Source organism: Lontra canadensis, unplaced genomic scaffold (assembly GCF_010015895.1).
Source record: "Lontra canadensis isolate GAN:19392208 unplaced genomic scaffold, GSC_riverotter_1.0 scaffold91, whole genome shotgun sequence".
Lineage (NCBI taxonomy): Eukaryota > Metazoa > Chordata > Mammalia > Carnivora > Mustelidae > Lontra > Lontra canadensis.
Window position 1 is genome coordinate 1,553,689 of NW_022631085.1, and position 27,413 is coordinate 1,581,101.

At 36.6% G+C, this 27,413-nt stretch overlaps 1 protein-coding gene across 2 annotated transcripts in view; it reads left to right on the forward strand.

Moving 5' to 3' along the window:
* The window catches only part of SMG1 (SMG1 nonsense mediated mRNA decay associated PI3K related kinase), a 107,165-nt gene that overhangs the window by 30,233 nt on the left and 49,519 nt on the right, over positions 1-27,413 (forward strand). For both annotated transcript variants that reach the window (XM_032836214.1, XM_032836215.1), the window contains 22 exons: positions 165-328; positions 819-974; positions 3,199-3,335; positions 4,321-4,379; positions 5,416-5,629; positions 9,102-9,227; positions 9,614-9,686; positions 10,836-10,933; positions 13,328-13,501; positions 15,207-15,431; positions 16,843-16,944; positions 18,238-18,507; positions 20,049-20,179; positions 20,345-20,506; positions 20,944-21,062; positions 21,504-21,591; positions 21,680-21,781; positions 22,692-22,832; positions 23,382-23,581; positions 23,992-24,188; positions 24,347-24,508; positions 25,313-25,467. In XM_032836214.1, the coding sequence (XP_032692105.1) occupies positions 165-328; positions 819-974; positions 3,199-3,335; positions 4,321-4,379; positions 5,416-5,629; positions 9,102-9,227; positions 9,614-9,686; positions 10,836-10,933; positions 13,328-13,501; positions 15,207-15,431; positions 16,843-16,944; positions 18,238-18,507; positions 20,049-20,179; positions 20,345-20,506; positions 20,944-21,062; positions 21,504-21,591; positions 21,680-21,781; positions 22,692-22,832; positions 23,382-23,581; positions 23,992-24,188; positions 24,347-24,508; positions 25,313-25,467 (3,255 nt within the window). The remainder of the gene's footprint in view (positions 1-164; positions 329-818; positions 975-3,198; positions 3,336-4,320; positions 4,380-5,415; positions 5,630-9,101; positions 9,228-9,613; positions 9,687-10,835; positions 10,934-13,327; positions 13,502-15,206; positions 15,432-16,842; positions 16,945-18,237; positions 18,508-20,048; positions 20,180-20,344; positions 20,507-20,943; positions 21,063-21,503; positions 21,592-21,679; positions 21,782-22,691; positions 22,833-23,381; positions 23,582-23,991; positions 24,189-24,346; positions 24,509-25,312; positions 25,468-27,413) is intronic.

A 27,413-nucleotide genomic window follows, 5' to 3' on the forward strand; every position in this document is an offset into this window, starting at 1 on the left:
AATCCCTTCCCTCTTGAAAGACTTATTAGTAATTGGAGTGCTTATTTATTCATAGTAATGATTTAAAAATTAGAGTGGTAAGAGAGGCTTGAATAAACGATTTATGATTTGGGCTATGAAAATATTTGTTTAAAGTTTAATCTTATATTCTTCTTTCTTTGCAGAACTGATAGTGCATCAGCCGACCCAGATACTTTAAAATATTCTTCATCCAGAGATCGGGGTGGGTCTTCTTCTTATGGACTGCAACCTTCAAATTCAGCTGTGGTGTCTCGGCAAAGGCACGATGATACCAGAGTCCACACTGACATACAGAATGACGAAAAGGGTATATATGTTTCCTTTATTGTTAGAGGCATGTTTTTTGGGTTTTTAACGTACCAGCCTTTCCCTTGCTTCCTCTTTCCCTCTCTTTTTCTCCCCTGTTTCTTTCTTTTAATATGCTTAAAATATAAATATTTAAGTACAGTGCTGTTTTTGAAACTTAAGTTTACTCCCTTCATTAAAAAAATTTTAAAATTTTCGTACATTATAATATACATAGGCAGTTTCCTTGTCACCCAAAATATCACAAAGGCAAAGTAGTCTCCTGACTACTGTTTCTCCTCTAGACTTCTAAAAGTTTTTAAAGTGCAATTACATTTGTCTTATCTTCTGTGGATGAACAAAATGAAAACAAGATGATTTCAAAACAGGCAGCACAAGGGAAGTATAGGGGAAGAAAGGCTGTATGTGGGTAGTATTATCCTGAACTGTCAGGAATTGATTGAGTAAAGCAAAGAGCTCTATTAAAGTAAGGTAAATGTTGCTGTTTTTAGGTGGCTACAGCGTCAATGGAGGATCTGGGGAAAATACTTATGGTCGGAAGTCGTTGGGGCAAGAGCTGAGGGTTAACAATGTGACCAGCCCTGAGTTCACCAGTATTCAGCATGGCAGTCGTGCGTTAGCCATCAAAGACATGAGGAAATCACAGGGTAAGATTGGGCAAACTGGGGGCCAGTCACAAATGCCTCCACATTTGTATTGCTCTATGAATACCTGTATCCCCTTTTTCCTGGACGCCATATTTCTTACTAATGCTTTTGCACACATGAGTTGGTTTGTTTACTTCGAGTTGAAAAACATGTACAGATGGTAATTGTTAACATTCTTTCTCCTGTAAACTGTTTCTTAGACTAAATTCTCACAGGAAAGGTTTTAATACTTTTTTAGAGTACACTTTCTAGAGAATTCTCTTAAAGTAAGATTTGAAGACTAGATAAGTTGAAAGAAACAATTTTCCTCATCATAGTGGGTAATGAATGTCTAGTGTGTGGTGGGCTCTTCCTGCAGCAAAGTCCTTGGACTCCAGGGTCTGTTGGGGATTTCCGTATAAATGATGTGGATGCTTTTCTAAAGTTAAAAAGGCTGATAACCACCTTCTGCCTTATCACACAGCCTAACTGTATAGGTAAAGTGCCTTGAATGTCAGGGGATTAGAGGTAGTGATCATTAGTTTTCTAAAAGAGAAATTTATTTTGTTGGTAAAGCTAAGCATGAAATCAGGATTTCTGATTTATATACTTTGTTGGATGTAGTCACTCTTCGGATGTTTACTTTATGACCATTTGCTTTCATGAGGGTGTGTATGTATATATGTGTGTTGTGTGTATCTTGGTGAATATTTTTGTGCATATAGGTGCTTTTTTCTTTGCATATGGCTTTTAAAAAATGAATTTTTTTGGATAAATTCTCAGAAGTGGATCCACTAGTCAAAGGCTGTTTTTTTTTTTTTTTAAAGATTTTATTTGTCTATTTAATATGTATATATAGAGAGAGAGACACAGCAAGAGAGGGGAGATAAGCAGGGGAAGTGAGAGAGGGAGAAGCAGGCCTCCTGTGTTGCTGGGAGCTCAACACACGGGTTCGATCCCAGGACCCTGGGATCATGCCCTGAGCTGAAGGCAGATGTTTAACGACTGAGCCACCCAGGCGCCCCGCTGTGCTGTTTCTTAAGAGTGTTTGAAGCCCTTGATTTTGGTACGATAGAAGCTAGAAAGTGAGTCCAAAGATAATGTCCAGTTCTTTCTCCTCTGAGGCTCAGAATTAAGTAGTTTGCTAGTGGAAGAATTGTAAATATAGCATAGATTTCCTGGCTTGTAACCTAATGACATTTTCAGTATCCATCTTTACTGAAATACTCAGTGGGCTAGGGATTTAAAAAAGAATCATTTTCCTTCTCTCAGATGTTGTAATTCCTTTTATTACTAAGTTTTTCCATGGCTTAGGGAGACATGAAAGTATCAGACTCTTTTTTTTTTTTTTTTAAAGATTTTATTTATTTATTTGACAGAGAGATCACAAGCAGGCAGAGAGGCAGGCAGAGAGAGAGGAGAGAGGAGGAAGCAGGCTCCCTGCTGAGCAGAGAGCCCGATGCGGGGGGGCTCGATCCCAGGATTCTGAGATCATGACCTGAGCCGAAGGCAGCGGCTTAACCCAATGAGCCACCCAGGCACCCCGAAAGTATCAGACTCTTTAATGTGGTTTGTTTTTACTGTACATTGGTTAATCATTACATAGCACAGCTGAAAATATAAAAAGAAAAATTTAGTACTTAAATGTATTTTTATTGGCAGTTGTTTCAGCATTGTTGCTTGTTCTTGTCATTAAAAAATAAAGGGCAGAACAGTCTGGTTTGCCACTTTTCTAGTGGCATCATGCCTTGCACATGGCTGGTGGTAATTAGACATTTGTTGAACTGAATGTGTGATTTGCAGTTCATAGAAACTTTGTCTTAGGAAAATAATGCTAATGTGAACAAGAGACTTCCCTCCATTGGATACCAAGTGAGAAATAGAAACATATAGCCTCTTTCTGCCTGGTTGAGACTTTATCCCTAACCTGTAGACTTCTCTTACCGGTACTTCTGGTATTTACCTGAATGTTGAAAAGATTTTGGAACAAATCTGAAGAAAGTAATTTCTAAGCCTTTCTTTTTCCTCTCACCTGGTCCCCTGTAATGCGCATTTGCTTAGGTTTATCTTTTTCAGGGTCTGCTTTGTGTGTAGCATCTGCTGGAATTTGGTTTATAGTGACAAAAAAGTGTGATGGGACCTGCATTCAGTTGAAGTTTTACTGTTCAGTGGTCTGTGATTTTTGATGTACTTTTAAATATTTGGGCTGTAAAGCTTCTGTGTTTATACATGTTTATTTTCAAAGAGCGATCGATGTCTTATTCTGATGAGTCTCGACTGTCGAATCTTCTTCGGAGGATCACCCGGGAAGACGACAGAGACCGAAGACTGGCTACTGTGAAGCAGTTGAAAGAATTTATTCAGCAACCAGAAAACAAGCTGGTAAGTACAGTATGGAAATGTTGATTACTTATGTTGTTTCCATAATAAAGTAGATAATGCTGTCTGGAGAGGTTTAAGAAGGGAAAAGCTTTGCTTCTCAGGAAATATGACAGGAATTCCTTATTCTAGGTTAATTTGGCCTATGTTATAATGATTGAGAACTTGATGACCCTGAGTGTAGTTTACCCGCCATTGGTGGATCCACACTGGTGTCTTTTACAATTAAGTGCTTTTAACCTTTAATACATTCATTCTGTTGTCCTCAGAATTTTATTTTCTGTATGCCGGGACAGACTGTGTCTTTGTTTTTCATATGTGAAATTGGGGTTGCAGTGTGTGTATTTTGTTCATGGGTAGGTATGGTCTGGTGGCCAGGGCTAAATAAATAGAAAAATCCTTTAAAGAAAAAAGTTCAGGAGCAGTTACAAATTTCTCTCCACTCTGAGTAATTCTAATGTGAAATTAAGAACTTGATATAGAGCAGGAAAAAATTAATGAGAATTGTATGATGACTCAAACAATATTTGGTTCAAGGAAGCTTTTCTGTCTCCTCCCTATTTTATTATGAAAAGTTCAAATATATAGCAAATGAAATTTTTGAAAAAATTTTGAATCTATATTGATAATTGAATATATGTCTGCCATCTAAATTCTGTCGTTAACATTTTATCATGTTGCTTTGTTCGTATCTCTTCACCTCTTCATCTATCAGTCCATCACGTAGCGTATTTCAAAGTAATAAATAAAACCGGCTTTTTGAGTTTACTTTTTTTCCATTGATGATCATGGCAGTGCATAGGATGGAGAAACTTTTAGAATCTGAAAGGAAACTTGTAACACTGATACATGCTAATTGTGGACTGGGAATAATAAGAAAAGGAAGGTGTGCTGTTTGATTAGAATTTGGAGGGGAACACGAGTAAGAAAGTGTACAGTATTATTGAAAGTATAGGAATTTGAAGTTTTTTAATACTTTTTTTTTAAGGTACTAGTTAAACAATTGGATAATATCTTGGCTGCTGTACATGATGTGCTTAATGAAAGGTAAGTAACCAATGGGCAATTTTAAAACTTTAAAATATATTTTTAGAAATTATTTTAAAATGCACAAGAAGATAAACCCATCAGTGGCTTCACTTATGAATATCTACTTAATATTTTGCTGGGTTCTGTACCATCTTTATTTATGTTAAAGTATTTATATATTAATTACCATTGAATACAAATGGATTCCACTTGAAAGGAAATGCCTTTTTTTTTCCCTTTCCTTTTTTTTTTTTTTTTTTTTTCCTAATTTGTCAACATGACTGAGTAATTGAGCATTGACCTGTGGAATGCCATAAACTCTTAATGCAGGCATGAATGAATGCACTTAACTTTTGTAAACTAGAGAACTTTGAAACTGCTTAGAGAATAGAGGTGAAAGGGAGCTTCCTTCTTTGGGCAACAGTGGATTCACACCACCTGCTCTACGAGGCTACTGGGGTTCTCCACAAAGGTGTGCAGTCTGTTCTTCGTATGGGGATTCCCAAAGAATTGCAGTGTTGGAAAGCACCAAAAACTCATCTCAGCAGGTCACAAAATTTACTGCTTTTTGATGGTCTCATTTTATAGTGTTAGTTATTAATATACTTAAATCAGTACTGTTATCCTGTTAAGTTTGTTGTGCTTTAACTAGTACCATTTCTTGTTTTATAGTCCTTACCTACTGAACATTACATTGTATGTAGTATTTGCAGTGTGTTTTATCTGTTCCTTGTTGCTGCCTTTTTCTGTGGATTATTTACTGTAGCTTGAGATGGAATGTGAAGCCTGATTTTTAGTATTTCTGGGCCTTTCTTTACTGTTTGTGAATAATTGATTCCGTAAAAGAAAGTCTAATGTCTAACAAAGGTCCTTTTGGGCACTGTGGGATAGAGAAAGTAAAGAGCATATTTAAAGATAAAATTTCAATCTTTTATGTAGTTCGAATAGAAAACTTAAAATCGTTGAAGACATTCTTTTGTAAAATGTGTCATTCTTGTCATCTTTGAAAGCTTAAATCTTTTGTATGTTTTGTTTTGTTTTGAAATAAACGCAGTAGCAAATTGCTTCAGGAGTTGAGACAGGAGGGTGCTTGCTGTCTTGGCCTTCTTTGTGCTTCTTTGAGCTATGAGGCTGAGAAGATCTTCAAATGGATTTTTAGCAAATTTAGCTCATCTGCAAAAGATGAAGTTAAACTTCTCTACTTATGTGCCACCTACAAAGCATTGGAGACTGTAGGAGAGAAGAAAGCCTTTTCATCTGTAATGCAGGTAAGAATGAGGGGGAAAATTGATGTATTTGGGAAGAAAATTGTCCCTAACAATTTTCTAGCAATGTTATTGAAGAGGAACTTGGAGAAACAAAACTTAGTATAGGGCTTATCTACTGATAGTAAATATGATATAATTAACATTTCTCTTTCTGAGTTTGAGTTAAAGGATACAAATTAAAGGTAGGTTTAAAAAAGTTAGATTTTTCTTATCTTTTGGCTTTTTTGGAACTGTCCTTTGAATTTGCTTAGTACTAGAATCATTTGCACATTTGGAAGTAGGGAGTTGGTGAGGACAGCTGGATATGAGGGGACTTGACTTTTCTGAGGGAGACAAAAACTGAACACCACCACTCATTCTAGGCCTTTTAAGGTTTAATAATATGTCAAAAATTCTTATTCTAGGTGATATAAAATAATTTTGTATAAATGAAAACCAGCCCTCCTTAGCCTTATTTCAGTTTTGTGTGTAAGTGTATTAAAAGATCATTCTCAACTTTAAAAAAAAGATTTTATTTATTTATTTTACAGAAAGAGAAATAGTGAGAGAGGGAACACAGGCAGGGGGACTAGGAGAGGGAAAGCAGGCTTCCTGCCTGGCAGGGTGCCCGATGCAGGGCTCGATCCCAGGATGCTGGGATCATGACTTGAGCTGAAGGCAGATGCTTAATGACTGAACCATCCAGGCACTCTTCAATTTAATTTTGAGCAAAGTTATAAGCAGTTAAATTTTTGTTAAGTAATAATGTTCTTAAAAATTTGGGTTTGAGGGGTGCCTGGGTGGCTCAGTGGGTTGGGCCGCTGCCTTCGGCTCAGGTCGTGATCTCGGAGTCCTGGGATCGAGCCCCGCATCGGGCTCTCTGCTCAGCAGGGAGCCTGCTTCCTCCTCTCTCTCTGCCTGCCTCTCTGCCTGCTTGTGATCTCTCTATCAAATAAATAAATAAAATCTTAAAAAAAAATTTGGGTTTGATATGTTTTTTTAGAATATTAAATACTTTTTTTTAAAGTTTTTATTTATTTATTTGAGAGAGAGAGTGTGTGAGAGAACAGAGAGCAGGCTGAGAGGCAGAGCTAGATGCAGCCTCCCTGCTGAGCAGGGAGCCCAATGCCAGACTTGATCCTAGGCCTCTGGGATCATGACCTGAACTAAAGTCAGATGCCTAACCAGCTGAGCCACTCAGGCACCCCAGATGTCTTTTATTTATATGTGCTCTTTACAATTCATCATATGCTTTATTTTGCTTAAGTCACTTTAAATAATAGTTATAGTCAGTTTGTTGTGTTTTTTTTTTTTTTTACAGTCAGGTTTTTAAAAATCCGTTTTTCTTTGATTATAGAGGTTATATGAGAAATTTGGGGGAAGATTCAGAAAATTATTACTAAATATCATAACACCATATTGGGCTTATTCACATGGTTTTTGTATTTTGAACATTTCTTCAAATATTTATTTTGAAAATTTTCAAATCCACAGGAAAATAGGTAGACCAGTGTAATAAATACCCATATTATCTTTTATCTAGATTTATCACTTATTAACACTTTTTTAATTTTTTTTTTTTTAATGTATTTATTTGAGAGAGGTAATGAGTGAGAGAGCACAAGAGGAAGGAGGGTCAGAGGGAGAAATAGACTCCGACTGAGCAGGGAGCCAGATGCAGGGTTCAACCCCAGGACCCTGGGGCCATGACCTGAGCCGGAGGCAGAGGCTTAACCGACTGAGCCACCAGGCACGCCTGTCACTTATTAACATTTTCTATACTTGTTTTATTTCTGCACACATAGGCATGTGTACTTTTTTGTTGAACCATTTTGGAAAATAAATTACACATGTCATGACAGTTCACCCTATAATGCCTGAACACGCATCCCCTAAAAATAAGGCTCTTATATAACAGTACAATTATTATCATACCTAAGAAAATTAATTTTATTACATAATACAAGCCATATTCAAACTCTGCCCTTAAGATATCTTGTACAGCTTTTGTCTTACCTGACCCAGGGTTCCATCAAGACTTGTGTGTTGGGACGCCTGGGTGGCTCAGTTGGTTAAGCAGCTGCCTTCGGCTCAGGTCATGATCCCAGCGTCCTGGGATCGAGTCCCACATCGGGCTCCTTGCTCATCAGGGAGCCTGCTTCTCCCTCTGCCTCTGCCTGCCATTCTGTCTGCCTGTGCTCGCTCTCTCTCCCTCTCTCTCTCTCTGACAAATAAATAAATAAAATCTTTAAAAAAAAAAAAAAAAAAGACTTGTGTGTTGTTTGGTGCTATACCTCTTTAATCACTGTTAATTAGAACAGTTCACGTCTTTTTTGTCCCTCCTGTTTGTGGAATGTTCTATTTTATGAGTTTGTCTGATTGCTCTTTCCTGATTTTAAACCTTTTGGTCACAAATACTTCCTGGGTTTGTTCTTTTGTTGCATCACACCAGCAGGCACATAACTTCAGTTTGTCTTCCTGTCAGGAATGAAGAGTTTGATCACCTCATTGAGGTGATGACCACCAGAATCTTTCCATTGTGGAGGCTTATTTTTCTCCTCTTATAGTTAGTGATCTGGGCATGATATCTTAAGACCTTCTGAATATCCTGTTTTTTAGTTATATTTCACTCAGTGATTTTTGGCTCTCACTCATATCCTGTACCTGTATAGATTTATCACATTGGCTATGCAAAATATTAGATGCTTTTCCAGTTCTAGCACTTTTTCTGTAGTTATAACCTCATTCTTTTGTAAAGAAGAAAAAATGGTTTTTACTTTTTAAGAAAAAATGGTTTCTAATAGCTGCAAAATATTCTATCAATGGCATGCCATGTATTTGTTTAAAAAATAGATCTATATAATAGTGGTAACATGAGCCTGCATGTCTGTTACTCATGTGGTCGGGCCATGCCTATCTTCTTTAAGTCATTCAAATTTGAAACAAATACTAGTATCCTAAAGCATAAATTGTATAAAATTTGTTATAAATTTTGAATTGGAAAGTAATTGTCACACTTTAAAGGAAAGTTTTCCAAGCACATCTTAATCTCTGTTCTTGAAATTTAATTAAGTCTGTGGTGTTAAAGAGAGCACTTAGGAATAATGTCAACAGACATTACTTAGGAATAATATTAAGAGACATTAAATAAGAGGACACAGTCTTTATTTTCAACCTATTTATGGTGGAATGAAATGTTTTCAACTTATTTTTGAGCTAAAACTGTAGACTTTCTTTTCTTTGGTATCATAATCAATTTTAGATAAAGTTACTTCTCTAAAAAAGATCTTACTATTTGAGAGAGCACATGGTCTGCATGAAGGGGGTGAGGGGCAGAGGGTGAAGCAGACTCCCCGCAGAGCCAGGAGCCCAACACGGACTTGGGGTCATTACCTGAGCTGAAGATAATGTCACTTTTTGATATGAACCCAACATGCTTGTTTTCCTCCTGTTTTGTTGAATATTCATGGTTTATAACTTTTTTATTTTTTAGCTTGTAATGACCAGCCTACAGTCTATTCTTGAAAATGTGGATACACCAGAATTACTTTGCAAATGTGTTAAGTGCATTCTTTTGGTGGCTCGATGTTATCCTCATATTTTCAGCACTAATTTTAGGGTGAGTTCTCTGACTCCCTCTGTTCACATGATGGGTGAAGGATTGGATTTGTGTCTAAGGACCTTTTTAAATCAGAAAGAAAACAAAGTTTCTGCTTCTTGGAGTATAATCAGTGATGCTTGAGGGTTCAAGATAGAATGGTGCATTAATATGTTTTTGTAAATACCATCTGTACTTTCTGACATTAATACCTTAAAATATTTAAAGAAAAAAACATTTTCTCAAGGTCATAAAGTTCCATTCTCTTGCCCTGCCTTTCCCTTTCTAAGTTTGTATAATGTCACATAGGTAGAACACAGATGCTTTTTCTAGGATTTCTTAATCCGAAGTGGTCACAGGAGAAGTAGCAGTTAGACCTTAAAATAATTCTCTTTGTCTCCAACCAGGATACAGTTGATATATTAGTTGGATGGCATATAGATCATACTCAGAAACCGTCGCTCACACAGCAGGTGTCTGGTAAGTTATTCAGCATATACCAGTCGTTTAAATGTGGTGGGAAGGAACTCTGGTTCTTCAAAGTCCAGCTGTTAATACCGTTTCTTTCATAATGCAAGAAAAATAATTTCTTTGCAGAAATAATTTGGTTATTATGTATTTTTTCTTTTTTTAAAGATTTTATTTATTTTGTCAGAGAGTAATCACAGCAGGGGGAGCTGTAGGTAGAGGGAGAAGCAGGCTTCCTGCCTAGCAAGGAGCCTAGTGTGGGACTTGATCCCAGGACCTTGGTATCCTGACCTGAGCTGATGTTAGACGCTTAATTGACTGAGCCACTCAGGCACCACAATAATTTGGTTATTATAAATGAACATTACTTGTTAACAAAATTTATCCTTTCAGAGGAAGACTTTGTACTTTGAAGTATGTAGGAGAGAGTAAGTACAGATTATAATGTTGCACCTGCGAGAAATTAAAAGGACTTATCCACGAGTCATTGTAGTGTGTACTGGTTGCAGGAGACACTACATTGGCAATACTCAAGTATAGATTGAAAGTTCCTGGATATTTGTGACTCGTTTTTCTGGTTATTTAAAAAAAAAAAACAAAAACGGATCAATTTGGGAAACTGTGTAATTGATAAATTTAAAAATACTGTTTTTACTTAAGTGAATGACTACCCTGACTCATTTGGACATTTCAGCTTGTTTCAGGTGCTATAGTTTCTCTTAGCTTACTTGGTGCAATGGAATTCTGAAAATAGGATATTCCACTGAGAGTGGTTCTGACCCATTTCCATTGGGGAGATTAGTGGACGCTTTTGGTGGATAGTTGGGGTTCTGGAGTAGAAAGCCAGGCTAATGGCGGATTGTGTTATTTTAGTCTAAGCCTTGTGTATATTGACAATATGGATATTAAATCTAATGAAAAATAAGGACTAAGGATCACATTTTCATTTCTGGGGACTGTTCATTTTTGCAGTATTAAAAGAGACATTGGTTAATCATGATCAGCATGTTTACTAGTTAACAGGACTAATTTTATGAAATACGGCATTGTTTAAGGGTACACAACTTGAAAACCAGAAGACTTTGAAAACAAGGCTTTTAGATATATTTTTAATTTAGATTTTTTTGTGTTTTCTACTCTTGAATTTTTTATGATTCCTAGGGTGGTTGCAGAGTTTGGAGCCATTTTGGGTAGCTGATCTGGCATTTTCTACCACTCTTCTTGGTCAGTTTCTAGAGGACATGGAGGCATATGCTGAGGTGAGTACGTAGAAAGCGGAGTTATTTTCCTAAAGTATAGTTGAGAACAAAACAGTGTTAAAACAGTGGTAGATTTGTTTTTTATGATTTAAAAGATTTTATTTGAGAGCGCACACAAGGGTGGGGCGGAACAAAAGAAGAGGGAGAAACAGCCTCCTCGCTGAGTAGGAGCCAGTTGTAGGGCTAGATCCCAAGACCTTGAGATCAAGACCTGAGCTAAAGGCAGACACTTAACCGAATGAGCCACCCAGGCGCCCCTATCAGTGCTGGATTTATTTAAAATAATTAAATTTAATTAATTTATTAAATAAATTAAAATAGTTAAAATAATTCAGACCACTTGACATTTAAATAGAAATTACAAAACCATTGCAGTATTAAAACAAATTTTTAAGATCCTTTTTTTTAAGGTACCAGCTGAATTACCAGAAAGACTGAAAGAAAAGTAGTAGGTCTCATTTTGCAAAGCTTGAAATATTCCTGGTAGCCGGTAGTCGTCTTTTTTTTTTTTTTTTTTTTTTAAGATTTTATTTATCCATTTGAGAGAGAGAGAGCATGAGAGGGGAGAAGGTCAGAGGGAGAAGCAGACTCCCCGTGGAGCTGGGAGCCAGATGTGGGACTCGATCCTGGGACTCCAGGATCACGACCCCAACAAAGGCAGTCGCCCAACCAACTGAGCCACCCAGGCACCCGCCAGCAGTCTTCTGAAGACATTCTATAGTTCATTTTTATTTTTTGATACCAGAAGAGTATTAAAAGTAAGGTGAATTGATACTGTATAAAAGCTTCTAAAGACTTCTGTTACACATATTGGGGATCTTGGACCATGCTACCCCATCTTTATAGCTGATCTACCTTGCTGAAGCTCCCCAAGGGGGAGAGTCTTTACAAACCAGAATGGGCAGCTTCAGCAAGGTAGGTCAGCTATAAAGATGGGCTATGAAAAAAGATATTCTAGGTGTGGAGGCAAAGAAACACGTGGAAGACAAATCTTCCTCCCACTTTTCACTGAAAGGCTCGAAATAGCATAGATGAAGTTAAATTGTTATAGGAGCCTCAGACACCAGTCAAGAATCATGGTAGGTCTGAATAGAGAAGAACCACAAAGAGGTTCTCACAGGACATGGCCGATTAAGTCATGACCAGTGGGATAAGAAAGCTAAGACCCGATACCAGAGACTTCAGCAGCACCTAAGAAGTCACCATACTGTACTTGTATAGCCACAAAAATTTGCTAGAGTCAAGTCTTTTCCTCCAAAGCATGATCCAAGATCCCCAATATATGTAAGAGAAAAGTCTTTAGAGGCTTTTATACAATATCAATTCACCTTATTTTCAATACTTTTCTGGGGAAGGCAAGTGTTAAAAAATTAGAAAATCTGGTTTACAAAATCTAGTTAAGGAAATAAGATATACTCAAAACACTAGCAAAAACTGGTATACTAGAACCAACATATACCTACATATAACTAATTCTCCTCTATTATTTTGGTGCTTAGTTATATGTAGGTATATGTTGGTTCTAGTATCCCATTTTTTTGCTAGTGTTTTTTGAGTATATCTTGCCTCCCCCATTTGCCCTTTGTGTGCATAATGTTGGTGTGGGAGGATTATTGAATTGAGTGGCTCAAAGAATACCTGGAATAAGATTTTAGCAGAAACCAGTTTAGGAATGGCAAAAGTTTCTGGCTCCATTAATACCTCTCTGTAACAGAGCATATGTACTAGAATTTATTCCTCCCCCATTACCTTTCCGAGTTGGTATGAGAAGTTATTTTCTTTAAAGATTTTACGTATTTAGTTGTCAGAGAGAGAGGGAGAGAAATAGAGAGAGAGAGTATTCACAAGCAGGGGGAGTGGCAGGCGGAGGGCGGAGCAGGTTCCCCGCTGAGCAAGGAGCCTGATGTGGGACCCAATCTCAGGACCCTGGATAGTGACCTGAACCAAAGGCAGATGCTTAACGACTGAGCCACCCAGGCATCCCCTGAGATTACTTTTGGTTTATTTAAATACAGATTTGTTAATTAGTGAGGTCTAATTTACTTTTACATTTAGATTCATGTTTCTTTCTTTAACACTATTTTTTTTTCTTTTATTTTGTGGTGATGGGGGCAGAGGTAGAGGGAGAGAAAGAATCTTAGGTAGGCTCCATGCCCAGCACGGAGCTCAGTGCGGGACTCGGTCTCACAACCTGATAGGACTTGAGCCAAAGCTGAGAGTTGGACGCTTAAGCAGTTGAGCCACCCAGGCACTCCTCATGTTTCTTTTTCTTATAGGCTAAAGTGCCTTTATTTGTAAAAATAAAGTTAATTCACTTAAAAATTGGGAGTTTTTTTGTTTGTTTGTTTTGAACATTGTTCTCCTTAAATAAGAGTGCTGTGATTGCACATCTAGGACCTCAGCCATGTGGCCTCTGGGGAGTCAGTGGATGAAGATGTTCCTCCCCCATCAGTGTCGCTACCGAAGCTGGCCGCGCTTCTCCGGGTGTTCAGTACTGTAGTGAGGAGCATTGGGGAGCGCTTCAGCCCAATTCGGGGTCCTCCAATTACTGAGGCATATGTAACAGATGTAAGTGTCTTAAGGAATTTTAAGTATCATTCAAAAATAAAGCTGTTGTCTATTGTAAATGCTTCTTTTCTTTACCGAGTGAACTATGTGACTAACCCTCATTTGTTCAGTACGTATGTACATATGTGGTTACTTTCTTAAATTGCCAGGAAAGTAGGGAATCCTGTTACATCCTGGCCCTTTTCTGTCCCCTCCCCTATGTGAGAAAAAGGCTACAGTCCATCTTAAAATATGCATAAACTTTTTTCTCATGAGATCCTTTATAGATTCATTATTCTTTATATTTTAAAATCTTTCTTTAAAGATATTATAATAATTGTTTTTAATTACTGAGGTTAGTTTTTCAGCATACTGAGAATAACACACTGTAGAGAAAGCCTGGAAGAGTAATTTTTTCTGAGCATGACAGGATGAAACAACTTGATAGTGTGACATCCGAGATTATAAAGATACAAGAACTTAAATATATAGTAGTCTGAGATCAGTCACAAGAGGCAGCATGATTACCACACTTCAGCAGCTGCAAACATTAGCTGTACTCTGTTAAAACAGTGAGTGGTTCAGTGTAATAGACATGAGAAATGAACCTGTCACTGTACTGTGCTTGAATAAGAAGGGAGAGACATGCGTGATACAGACATAAAATATTAAATGATTAAAATTTTACTGTTAGGATACGAGTGTAGCTTTTATTTATTTCTGTTGAAAATGTTGCAAAATAAAATAGGATATTAATTTTATATGTAATTTTTGGTAGGTTAATTATGTATTTGAACAGAAATGTCAAATCTTGAGGATAATTAAAATGAGCAGTTTGATATTTTAAACCTGAAGGAGATGATATAATATCTTCATTTTATTTATTCCTTTCTAAAAGTTGGTGGTTTGGTGACTGTATCAGTGTTGAAATTAAGGCAGTAAACTCAGATGTAAAACAAAAGGAAAGAAAATAATCATTTTCCAGGATAGTTACATATTTAATGTATTCTTGTATGAAGGTCTTTTAGGCCTTTTTAACCTATAAGTTTAATGTCTATATATAGTGATTATTGAATATTACAGAAAAATATACTATATCACTTTGTTTTTTCTTTACTAATTTTGACTAGAAATTTAGTGCATTAATATTGACTACTATAGTTTAGTAGGGTTTTTGGTTGGAAATTACATGATTTTCATAATCCTCTAATAGGTACATGTTATGAATGAGACTTAACTTTTCCAAAGAGACCATCAATACATGAACTTTCATAAGCTAAGGTGACTTGGGTATTTAGTTTTAAAAGACTGATTACCATCAGCCCAAGTGCAGGAAGATTATTCTCATGGCAGGTTATTCCTGTGTTTAATGTTACTGTTCCAGGTACTTGTGTATTTCATGAATATAAAAATTCTGAGCTTTAGCCATTTGGTCACTTTGGTTGGGGGAGGGAGGGTGATAGGAATTGGGTTTAAGGGATATAGAGGATGGCATATTCCATTTTCTGTCACAAGAGTACTTTAGAATTTTTTAAGCAAGATCATTTATGCATATTTTTCTAAAGATACCCTTATTATTCAGCCACTGAGAGGTAGAATATTAAGAGACTACTGACAAGGCAGGCAGTTAATTTTCAGTTGAAACTGCATTAAATAAAAACTATTTTCTTGCTCTGTGGAAGCTTGTTAATTTTTTTAAAAAGCTGCTTGTTCTCCCCATTTGCAGGTTCTATACAGAGTAATGAGATGTGTGACGGCTGCAAACCAAGTGTTTTTTTCTGAGGCTGTGTTGACAGCTGCTAATGAGTGTGTTGGTGTTTTGCTCGGCAGCTTGGATCCTAGCATGACTATACATTGTGACATGGTCATTACATATGGATTAGATCAACTGGAGAACTGCCAGACTTGCGGTACAGATTATATCATCTCAGTCTTGAATTTACTCACATTGGTATGTGAATTCTTTCTTGTGGCTTATTAATATGTTGTTTTTTCAAGCCCTTAAATTTAAATTAGTGTAGAAGAAATGAAGACCTTAGTTTTTTTTTTTTTTTTTTAAGAGTGCATTAGTCTTATATAATCTAGTTTGCTTTTGCCCTGTTATCTGTTTATTTTTAGTGTTTGATCTCAGTGTAGCCCTTCTGATGAAACATTGTCTTTCATATAAGACTACTTAGTATTCCTGATAAATATTATATAGATACTTGGTAACTATTTTGAAAGACCTTGTTGTGTTTTATTTTCCATATGAAACTTGTTTTATAGTTTTTATTCTTAACCATAAGTATTCTTCCTTTCCACCATTTATTATGAACATTTTGAAGTATATTAAAAAAAAAAACCAGTAGTATAATAAATCTCTGTATACTTAATACTGTTTCTCTAATTAGAAACACATGGTCCATCTGGTTTCATCTAGACCTCTCTGACGCTCTGGCTCTTCCTTGCTCTGCCTCCATCCCCAACTGGATTGTTTTAAAGCAAATTCTACGTGATATTCTGCTGAACATTTCTGCTAAAGTTATACCTTTCTTTGCCAATATTAAAAAAAAAAATGCACATGTTTAAGTATAGATACATGTATCCTATTTAGGGATCTAGACATTTTAATGTCATCATGTGAAGGCCTTAAGATTCAGTTTAGATATATTACTTTTTTAATTAATAGATATTTTTCAGAGCAGTTTTTAGGTTTACACAAATACTGAGCTTTAAGTACGGAGTTCCCATACCCTGTCCCACAATAGTGTCCCTCATCGTTATTTTTTTTAAGATTTTACTTATTTATTTGTCAGAGAGAGAGAGCATGAGCACAAGCAGGGAAGCAGCAGGCAGAGGGAGAAGCAGAAGCAGGCTCTCCACTGAGCAGGGACCCCCGATGCCGGGACTCGATCCCACGATCCTGGGATCATGAGCTGAGCTGAAGGCAGACGTTTAACTGACTCAGCCACCCACGTTTCCCAGTTTCCCTCATTAACATCTTGCTTCAGTGTGGTACATTTATTACAATTGATGAGCCATATTGACATGTTATTAACTGAGGTCCATAGCTCACCTTAGGGTTCATTCTCTGGATTGTACGTTCTGTGAGTTTTGACAAATGAATAATGCCACATATTCATTATTATAGTATCACACAGAGTAGTTTTGCTGCCCTAAAAATCCCTTGTGCTCCACCTGTTCATCCATCCTTAATCCTTGGTAACTAGATATTTTTACTGTTTCCATAGTTTTGCCTTTTCCAGAATGTCATATTAGTGGAATCATAGTATATAGCCATGTCAGATGGGCTTCCTCATTTAAAGTTCCCCCATGTCCTGTTGTGTCTTGGTAGCTCACTTCTTTTTATTTTATTCTTTTAGATCGTTGAACAGATAAATACAAAGCTACCATCATCATTTGTAGAAAAACTGTTCATACCATCATCTAAACTACTGTTTTTGCGTTATCATAAAGAAAAGGAGGTAAGTGTTGCATTGAGAAGGAATTTTGGTAACTTCAGTCATTGAAGAGTTTACTCAAGTTGCTTACTAGGATACATAAATGAAGTGGGAATGAAATGATAAATGTTTTAAAATATAGTGATTAAATGATTTATTAGTATTTGTTGATTGTCATACCAGTGTGCCAGATACTCTTTTCAGATTTCTGTAATTTGTTTTATTAATATTTCATAAAACAAGTTATATTTATAAAGTTATAAATTCAGAAGTATAGTATATCACAAATTTCATTATTAGCTTCTCATCTGACTCCCAGTCAGAACCACTATAGGCTTTCCAAGTGGACAGAAGAAAACGAATTGTAATATTCTCTCTTTTCTTTTTCTTCAAGATTTTATTGATTTATTTGACACACGAGCAAGGGGGAGAGGGAGAGGGAGACATGAGCGAGGGGAGAGGGAGAGGGAGAGGGAGAAGCAGGCTCCCTGCTGAGCGGGAGCCCGATGTGGGGCTCAATCCTGGGACTCGATCCTGGGACCCTAGGATCATGACCTGAGCCGAAGGCAGACGCTTGACAGCTGTGCCCCTTAGGTGTTCCATAAATTGCTCTTTTTATGTGTGTTTTGATACCATTTTTTAAAAATGGCCTTCTGGGGCACCTGGGTGGCTCAGTGGGTTAAGCCTCTGCCTTCGGCATAGGTTATGATCTCAGGGTTCTGGAATCGAGCCCCACATTGGGGCTCTCTGCTCAGCAGGGAGCCTGCTTCCCCTCTCTCTGACTACTTGTGATCTCTCTCTGTCAAAATAATTAAAAAATATCTTTTTAAAAAAATGACCTTTTAAGAACATCTAATTTAGAGGACTCTGTAATAAAGTTTTGAAGATTTTTATAGATTTATTTACACATGTAGGTTCCCTAAGGTTGATTTTTTTAAAAAAAATCTTAGGTCTTTGGTGTTGTGACAGTGAATTTATTTTTCTTTCTTTCTTTCTTTCTTTCTTTCTCTCTTTTTTTTTTTCCCCAATTTTTAAAGATTATTTATTTATTTGACAGACAGAGATCACAAGTAGGCAGAGAGGCAGGCAGAGAAAGAGGAGGAAGCAGGCTCCCTGCCGAGCAGAGAGCCCGATGTGGGGCTTGATCTCAGGACCCTGGGATCATGACCTGAGCCGAAGACAGAGGCTTTAACCCACTGAGCCACCCAGGCGCCCCGTGAATTTATTTTTCTTAAAATTGATTTGTACCATTACATTATACAGTTAGTAATTTTATTTTCCATTTAATTATCACTTTCTTGAATTCTCTCTTTAAAGGTTGTTGCTGTAGCCCATGCTGTTTATCAAGCAGTGCTCAGCCTGAAGAATATTCCTGTTTTGGAGACTGCCTATAAATTAATTTTGGGGGAAATGACTTGTGCCCTAAACAACCTGCTCCATAGTCTACAACTTCCTGATGCCTGCTCTGAAATAAAACATGAGTCTTTTAAAAATCACGTATTCAATGTAGACAATGCAAAATTTGTAGTTATATTTGACCTCAGTGCCCTGACTACAATTGGAAATGCCAAAAACTCACTAATTGGGGTGAGTCTTTACTTGTAGTGCTTTGTTTTATTCTTACTTAAGCCTCTCTTCATTGCATGTTTACCTATGTTATTTACTGCCGTTATCATGTCAGTATCTCCAGAGTCACTGTAGACCACACTGCCATATGTATGTAGGGCATGCCTGGATCATTAAAATTGACAGGAATGTTTTCTTGCTGTTGTATTTCCCTTATCCCTTCCTTTCCTTGACAACACTTATAAGATTTTCTTATATTTGTCTTATTCTTAAAAAACTGTCTTTTATGAATTTATATGTATTCTAGCATGCTTATAAAAAATTTGTCAATGTTTTGCACAGTTCAGATTTGTGTAGTTCTTCTTCCTTGCTTTTCTCCTCTTCACTAATGTTAGTGCTTACATATGGTCTTCCTTTTTGAGTTCCTACTTTTCTCTAGGAATATTCGTATATTCTTTCTTTTGGGAAAAGAATAAAGATTTCTTCCCTTTAAGAAATTTGATGTGACCTTCCTTTTGACTGATAATTATTGCTTTAATTTGTTTATTTTTTCCCTTGTGTTAGACCTTTCATGATTGGAAGATACTACTTCTAATAAAAAAAAAAGCGTATAATTAAAGGATTAGGTTTTCTAAAAGAGAAGGGAGGGAAAAGTCAAATTTTGATGTTTAGATTTGCGTGCTCTCCTGATCAGATTGCCTTGTTGAATCACTCCATAAGTAGCAGTTCCTTCCCCCACTGCTAGTCATGGCTGATGGTGTACAGTAAACTCTACTCAGACCCTAAAATTTCGTTGTTGAGGAATTTACATTGTATTTAGATTTGAGGAGGTTTTTTTGTCTTGTAATCTGGAAACAGAGTGGGTCAGGAAGGGGCAGGCAGATGAAATGGAGTACATTAGCAGCAGAAGGAAAAGGGAAGGATGGGAATGGCTTAAGAAAGTGGTAAGATGTGCTGTTTTCTTCATCGGACAGGGCACCTTACTGTTTAGTATATGGAAAATTGAGGAGATGCTGTTTGCTACATTGTGAGGTACAGAGGACTTTGTTTAGATCAGGAATCCATAGACTACAGCCTATCGGCCAAATATAGCTCAATACCTTTTTCTGTCTCTTTTAAAAAATTACTTTCTTTATGTGGGAGAGTGAGTGCAGGAGAGCACAAGCAGGGGCGGGGCAGAGATAAAGGGTGAAGCTCCCGCTGATCCAAGAACCTGGCATGCTCAATCCCAGGGCCCTGAGATCATGACCTGAGCTGAAGGCAGACACTTAACCGACTGAGCCACCCAGGCACTCCTGTTTTTTCCTCTTTTTTAAAAAAGTGTCTTTATTGATACGTAATTCAAATATCATATAATTCCCACTTAAAGTGTACAGTTCAGGGGCACCTGGGTGACTCAGTTGGTGACGTGTCCAACTCTTGATTTCGGCTGAGGTCGTGATCTGAGCCACCTGGATGCCCCTGTCATTTTAACTTCCAAAAATGTGTACATATATTTTGAGGAATAAGCTTATATGTGTCTTGGAGGAGCCAAACATTTGTTTTCTTTTGTACATCATCAGATGTGGGCGCTGTCTCCAACTGTCTTCGCCCTGCTGAGTAAGAATCTGATGATTGTGCACGGTGACTTGGCTGTTCACTTCCCTGCCATTCAGTACGCCGTGCTCTACACGTTGTATTCTCATTGTACCAGGTACTATACTGTACAGATACTTCTTGTAAACAAGGGTTTGTTTTTTCTTTTGAACTTTTTTGGGCTCTCCTAAGAGTAGATTTTTAAAAATAACGTGTTGACTTTGGAATTACTTTCTTTTTTTCAATTAGAGATGAAAAGGTGATTTTTTCCTTTGTCTTCCAGGCATGATCACTTTATATCTAGTAGTCTTAGTTCTTCATCCCCATCTTTGTTTGATGGAGCTGTGATTAGTACTGTAACTACAGCTACAAAAAAGCATTTCTCAATTATACTGAATCTTCTGGGAATATTGCTTAAGAAAGATAATCTTAACCAGGATACAAGGTAACTAAATAATATTTCCTAATTTTAAGTGTTCTTCTGAACTTTTATTAATTTAGTTATGTAATTTGAGGGTAGGAAATCCAGATTATCGGGGTGTTAGGGTGGAGCAGCTTCATAAACACTTCAAAATACAGCTTTATTATTTAATTTAGGATTTCTGGTTCTTTCCCAAAAGAATTAAATGAAACCTGCAATGTTTAGTTGAAGAATGTTATCTGTAGAGGTCTTTATAATGTTTGCTACAACTTATGCTAGTTTGGGGACATTTTCTTAAAAGGCATGCAACTTTTTGACAAAGGAATTTCTATAGTTTGAGTTTTTATTTCCTGTTGCTTGACATATTTAAAGAAACCAAAAACAAAGTAATGTAAGAAGAATAGACCTTTTTCTTTCTTTCTTTCCTTCTTAAGAAATCAGCTGGTTGTTTTGTGTTTCAGGAAACTGTTAATGACCTGGGCTTTGGAAGTGGCTGTGTTAATGAAGAAGTCTGAAACATATGCACCTTTATTCTCTCTTCCATCTTTCCATAAATTTTGCAAAGGCCTTTTAGCCAACAGTAAGACTCTATGATTTTTAAAAATTTTGTTATTCTGCACTTAAAAGGGATCTTTAGTAATGAAAGATAGTCACTTGAACATTTTCATAACATGAAATGTATAATTCCCATCTCAATGGCAGATGCATAATCTGTCTTAATTTTTTCTAATTCTTAATATGTAAGTTGTTTTTAAGTGATTGTTTAAGCTTATGTGAATGTTTATGCATTCTGTATACTTTTAAAATTCCCTTCAGGAAATGGTTGAGGTGAAACTCATGACTTTTAAGTGGCTTTTGTTGAATGTGTCATTTTCCTAAGTGTTACTGCCAGCAAGGGTCCTAGTCCATCCATGGTACTGGATTTACTGTTTGTTGAATGAGTGAATGGGATCGGGAAGTTAGGACATGCTGACATGTAATTTCTTTTGGCAAACTGAAAGTGTCTTTTAATTTCTAATAGCTCTCGTTGAAGATGTGAATATCTGTCTGCAAGCATGCAGCAGTCTACATGCTTTGTCTTCTTCTTTGCCAGACGATCTTTTACAGAGGTATGCACTAAAGATCCTATCTTTGACCCTAGTCCTAATAACTTGAGGCTGTTGCCACACTCATGTTATCTGTTTCATTTTTTTGTAGGTGTGTTGATGTTTGCCGTGTTCAACTTGTCCATAGTGGAACTCGTATTCGACAAGCATTTGGAAAGCTGTTGAAGTCAATTCCTTTAGATGTTGTTTTGAGGTATAACGGTTGCATTAGAACAAAAACATCCCATGGTTGTGACTGCCTGGTAGTCCTTTAGGAAGAGACAAATTGCCTATTAGTGAATCTTGTATGGCACCTCTCAGTGACTGAAGAGATGTCAGAGGGTCAAGTTGTGCAGGTCTAGAAGAAAGTAACAAGATTTTATTTATTTATTTTTTATTTTTTTTTTTTAAGATTTTATTTATTTATTTCACAGACAGATATCACAAGTAGGCAGAGAGGCAGGCAGAGAGAGAGAGGGAAGCAGGCTATCCGCAGAGCAGAGAGCCCGATGCGGGGCTCAATCCCAGGACCCTGGGATCATGACCTGAGCCGAAAGCAGAGGCTTTAACCCACTGAGCCACCCAGGCGCCCCAAGATTTTATATTTTTTATAAACTTAGAAGCTCATGATAATAAGTACTGAATAATTTATGTAACACAGTGCCAAAATGTGTTTCTTAATAGGTCAGTTATTTGAAAAACTCAAGTGTAATCTTTGTTGTTTTGATTAAGTTAATTTTCTTTTCTTTCTTTTTTTTTTTTTTTTTTTGTTTTTAAAGATTTTTTTTTTTTATTTGACAGCTAGAGAGATCACAAGTAGGCAGAGAGGCAGGCCGAGAGAGGGGGGAAGCAGGCTCCCTGCTGAGCAGAGAGGCCGATGGGGGGCTCGATCCCAGGACCCTGAGATCATGACCTGAGCCGAAGGCAGAGGCTTAACCCACTGAGCCGGTCAGGCGCCCCTGATTAAGTTAATTTTCAAATTGTAACAATATTTCTGTTTTGAAGGCTCAGTTTTAATTTTTTATTTCTACATTTAGTTAACAAGAAAATAGCTCATTTACAATACAAAGTAACCTTTTAACTGAAACATTTTGTACAACAGTGACTTTATTTTCTTTCTACAGCAATAACAATCACACAGAAATTCAAGAAATTTCTTTAGCATTAAGAAGTCACATGAGCAAAGCACCGAGTAACACATTCCACCCACAAGATTTCTCTGATGTTATTAGTTTTATTTTGTATGGGAATTCTCACAGAACAGGGTAAGATTTTCTTTGACTCCTTCATGTGCGAAAGTAACTTAAATATTCTTGAATATCTTGACTCCATGCCCATTTTGCAGAGAAAATATGTCCGGAGTGGCAGAGTAGGAAGTGGTATCTTCTCCAATGGATCATTTTTGTTTTCAGCAGTAAGAATTGCTTTGATGATAGTATCCGAAGAAACAAAAATGGGCTTTGAGATTGAGTGATGAAATGTGTTTGACAGTTAACTGCTCTGCTTAGTCATGAATGTTTTGGGGAGAGGCCTAGGGACATAGTCATTCTGCAGATGCTTAGTTGCAGTGAATGTTTTACCCCGATAGCCAGTGTCATAAGCCATTTACCCTAATAACCCATCCACACTGTACCCTATCCTGCTTTAACTATAAAAGACCTCACAATGAAAGGGATATAATGCTTCTCACTATTAAAGGTTTTGCCTTTTTGAGGTAGGAAAATTGTAGTCCTACTCCCATTCCCCTGGCAATTTTTAAAAAATTTTTAAATGAAGTTGTCATTGTCTGTTAAATATGAAACTGCTTTTCCCAGGAAGGACAATTGGTTAGAAAGATTGTTCTATAGCTGCCAGAGACTGGATAAGCGTGACCAATCAACAATTCCCCGAAATCTTCTAAAGACAGATGCTGTCCTTTGGCAGTGGGCTATTTGGGAAGCAGCACAGTTCACTGTCCTTTCTAAATTGAGAACCCCATTGGGCAGAGCTCAGGATACCTTCCAGACCATTGAAGGTAATCAGCTCTTTGTGCTTTTTCAAACTTCATGATATAAATACTTTGAAACCCTTTTTATATTAAGAAGCAATGGATTTCTTAATCTTTGTTAAAAATTTGAGAGTGTATGCTTTGTTTTTCTTTACTACTCTGTCAGTCTTTCAGGTACTGTTTGTGAGAATAAACTTTTATTGAATAATTGTGTTGACAACAACATGGTTGTCTACTTTTGTTCAAAACCTAGGGGATTTGTATAGAGAAAACATTTTTTTTCTCCTAAAAATAAGAAATCTTTCATGTTGGGAGTTTTGTTTTTAAATGATGGCTGTACAGGAGATACTTGATAAATGTGATTTTGTGAAATTATCTCCAACTTCTAGAATCTTTAAAGATTTCTTTTAAATTTGGAATGTTGTCTCTGCTTTAAGGTATCATTAGAAGTCTTGCAGCTCACACGTTAAACCCTGATCAAGATGTTAGTCAGTGGACAACTGCAGACAATGATGAAGGCCACAGTAGCAACCAGCTTAGACTTGTTCTTCTTCTGCAGTATCTGGAAAATCTGGAGAAGTTAATGTATAATGCATATGAGGGTTGTGCTAATGCATTAACATCACCTCCCAAGGTTGGTTTCAGTGGGCTAAGGAAGGGTTGGTTTGTAGCGATTTCATGGGCAAGCCTGGCAGTGCTTGTAGAGCTGAAATCACAGTACTCTTGTGTATTTGATACATCTATACTAGAATCTTAACCAATCCTGAGCTCTTCTTTTTCTTTATTCTAAAGGTCATTAGGACTTTCTTTTATACCAATCGCCAAACTTGCCAAGACTGGCTGACGCGGATCCGACTCTCCATTATGAGGGTTGGGTTGTTGGCAGGCCAGCCTGCTGTGACAGTGAGACATGGCTTTGACTTGCTTACAGAAATGAAGACAAATCTCTCTCAGGTAAAGTGTATTTGAAGTTAATTTTAAATCTGTTAATTAGGAAAATTTGAGTTTAATTCCTTTACTGTGATTTAATCTATGGATGAAATAAGTTAAAATATCTGTTCATTCAAACTTCTGTTTCAAAGGTTTTGATTCAGTTGTTTGTAAAAGCAGTAACTTCCAAAGTCACCTACTCATATTTTGTACTTAGAACCTGTCAAAATACGTATTACTTATGTTTAAGGGGTTGGAACTTTAAAGGTAATTCTTAGAAATTTGTGGAAGAAATAATTCTCATCATGATTTTAAAGAATTATATAACGTGTAGGAAAGTACATATAATTTATAATGTATGCATAGGTATATGTAATGTTATAAGGGGAAAGTACTGGTTTATAAATGGGTTCAGTAAGTGGAATCCAAGAATAGCTAATGTTTATTAATTAGACATAATATCAATAAGTAGTATTCAGACAAAATTATCATTTTTTAATTTGTGGTTATTTATAGTTGATTTTTGCTCTATATTTAATTCATAATGTTACTCCTACAGATACTGCAATTTAAATGTTTGGGTAATTTTTTAGTTTGTAAAGATGGACACCCATGTGTTAAGGTTGTGCTAGTTACCTTTTGTAGAAACATTATATGTAAATTTTCAAGAATTATATTCTAGGAATATAATGTCATTGTTGTAAAAATAATTGTTAAATACATTTGCCATTAAATGGGCTTAGATTATGATCAGTAGTTTTAAATTTAGTAGATACTTGAATTTTATTGGTACTGAGGTCTGATTTATTTTTCTGAATGAACTTTCAGGGGAATGAGTTGGAAGTAACCATCATGATGGTGGTAGAAGCACTGTGTGAGCTTCATTGTCCTGAAGCTATACAGGGAATTGCTGTCTGGTCATCTTCCATTGTTGGAAAGAATCTTCTCTGGATTAATTCAGTGGCCCAACAGGCTGAAGGGAGGTAAGCTGGTAGGAAGGAAATAGGTGATAGGAAATCTTTACATTTAAATCCTCTGTATTCCTGGCTAACTTTGTAGTTAAATGTTAAAACAGCTTTGTTCAGTTTTAGCAATTGGAACTTGGTTTAAGTCACTTTACTAAGGAGTTGTCTTTAGTCTGTTCTCTAAGTAGCAGCAAAACTTAGATGCTTTTCTTATTTTTGGATTAGTAAGAAATCTTCCTCAAAATATGATCGGCCAATTACTTGTCTTCTAAACCAACCTGCCTTCCTTCCTTCCTTCCTTTCCTTTTTTTTTCCCCCCTCTTGAGAGGGAGCAGGGAAGATGGACAGAGGGAAAGAAAGAATCCCAAGCAAGCTCCATGCCCAGCACAGAGCCTGATGTGAGGCTTGATCTCACGACCCTAAGATCATGATTTGAGCCTAAGTCGAGAGTCAGATGCTTAACCAACTGAGTCATGCAGGCACCCAATACTTGTTTTATAAATATTTTTGAACTTGATTCTTAATTGATAACCTTTCATGTCAGAGTTTGGTACAAACCAGAGTACTTGCTCATTAGTCTATGCATTCAACATTTAAACTAACTTGATTTCGCTAGGTAAAGGAACATGAATCATAATCTGTATATATTTATGTTAGTTTCACCAAATCTGGAAAATGTAGCAAATAAAGAACTCATAATTCCATCTGCCAGTGATAACTGTTAGTTTTGGTGCACATGCCTTTTTAGTTCTTATTTCTTTCATATTCAGTCTTTTCTCCACTTTTTCCAGAAATAGCTATGTTTTTGCTAGTTACCTCATTTTCCTTTTGCCACGCAGCAATATTTTAAAAAATATTTTGCCATATTAAATAATCTACAGTGTTATTTTTAATGACACAGTTGTATTTTTTGTGAGCGAACCATACTTTTTAACATTCCTTGTTTTTGGACAGTAAGGTTATTTTTGATGTTTTTTACTAATCTTTTTTTTTTAAGATTTTATTTATTTACTTGAGTGAGAGAGAGGGCAGGAGAGGGGAGAGGGTCAGAGGGAGAAGCAGACTCCCTGCTGAGCAGGGAGCCTGATGTGGAACTCTATCCTGGGACTCCAGGATCATGACCTGAGCCGAAGGCAGTTGCTTAACCAACCGAGCCACCCAGGCGCCCCTCTTTTTTAATAATCTTAATGCACTGTGGCACTTAATTCTTTAAACTATAGTTTATAGTTGTTTTTATTTTCTTTGAATTCTCCTACAAATTGATTTACTAGAAGAAAGGCTATAGACCATAAGGCTTATGGTATGTTCTTTTGCTAAGTACTATACGGAAAACTGTTTCCGGTTTAATCTGTTAACAATAGAATAATAAACCCTTCCCTTCACCTTTGTGAATACTGAGGGTCACTAAAAAATAACAGCTCTGCCACCATCATCAGTGAAGATACTTTTAATTTACATTTATTAATGTTTAACACTAAGACTTTACCCGTATGTTCTGTTGAACATTTGTGATTTTTAAAAACATAGATGATGTCTTAATGGTCTCTCATTTTTTCCTCTATCAATCTATGAGATTTTATTATACAGCAAAATTGTTGATAATGTGGTTTCTTTCTTTCTTTCTTAAGATTTTATTTACTTATTTGACAAAGAGAGACACAGTGAGAGAGGGAACACAAGCAGAGGGAGTGGGAGAGGGAGAAACAGACTTCCGCCAAGCAGGGAGCCTGATGCGGTGCTCGATCCCAGGACCCTGGGATCATGACCTGAACTGAAGGCTGACACTTAACTACTGAGCCACCCAGGCATGCCTTTGCTGTGCAGTTTCTTAATTTGTAATTTGTTTTTAATATTTATGGTATTTTTGGTACTTAGAAATCTTAAGTTATATCATTAGTATCTGTTACTTTATGAATTCTTTTTAAAAATATGTTCTACTTAGTCTTTGTGTATGTTGAGATCAG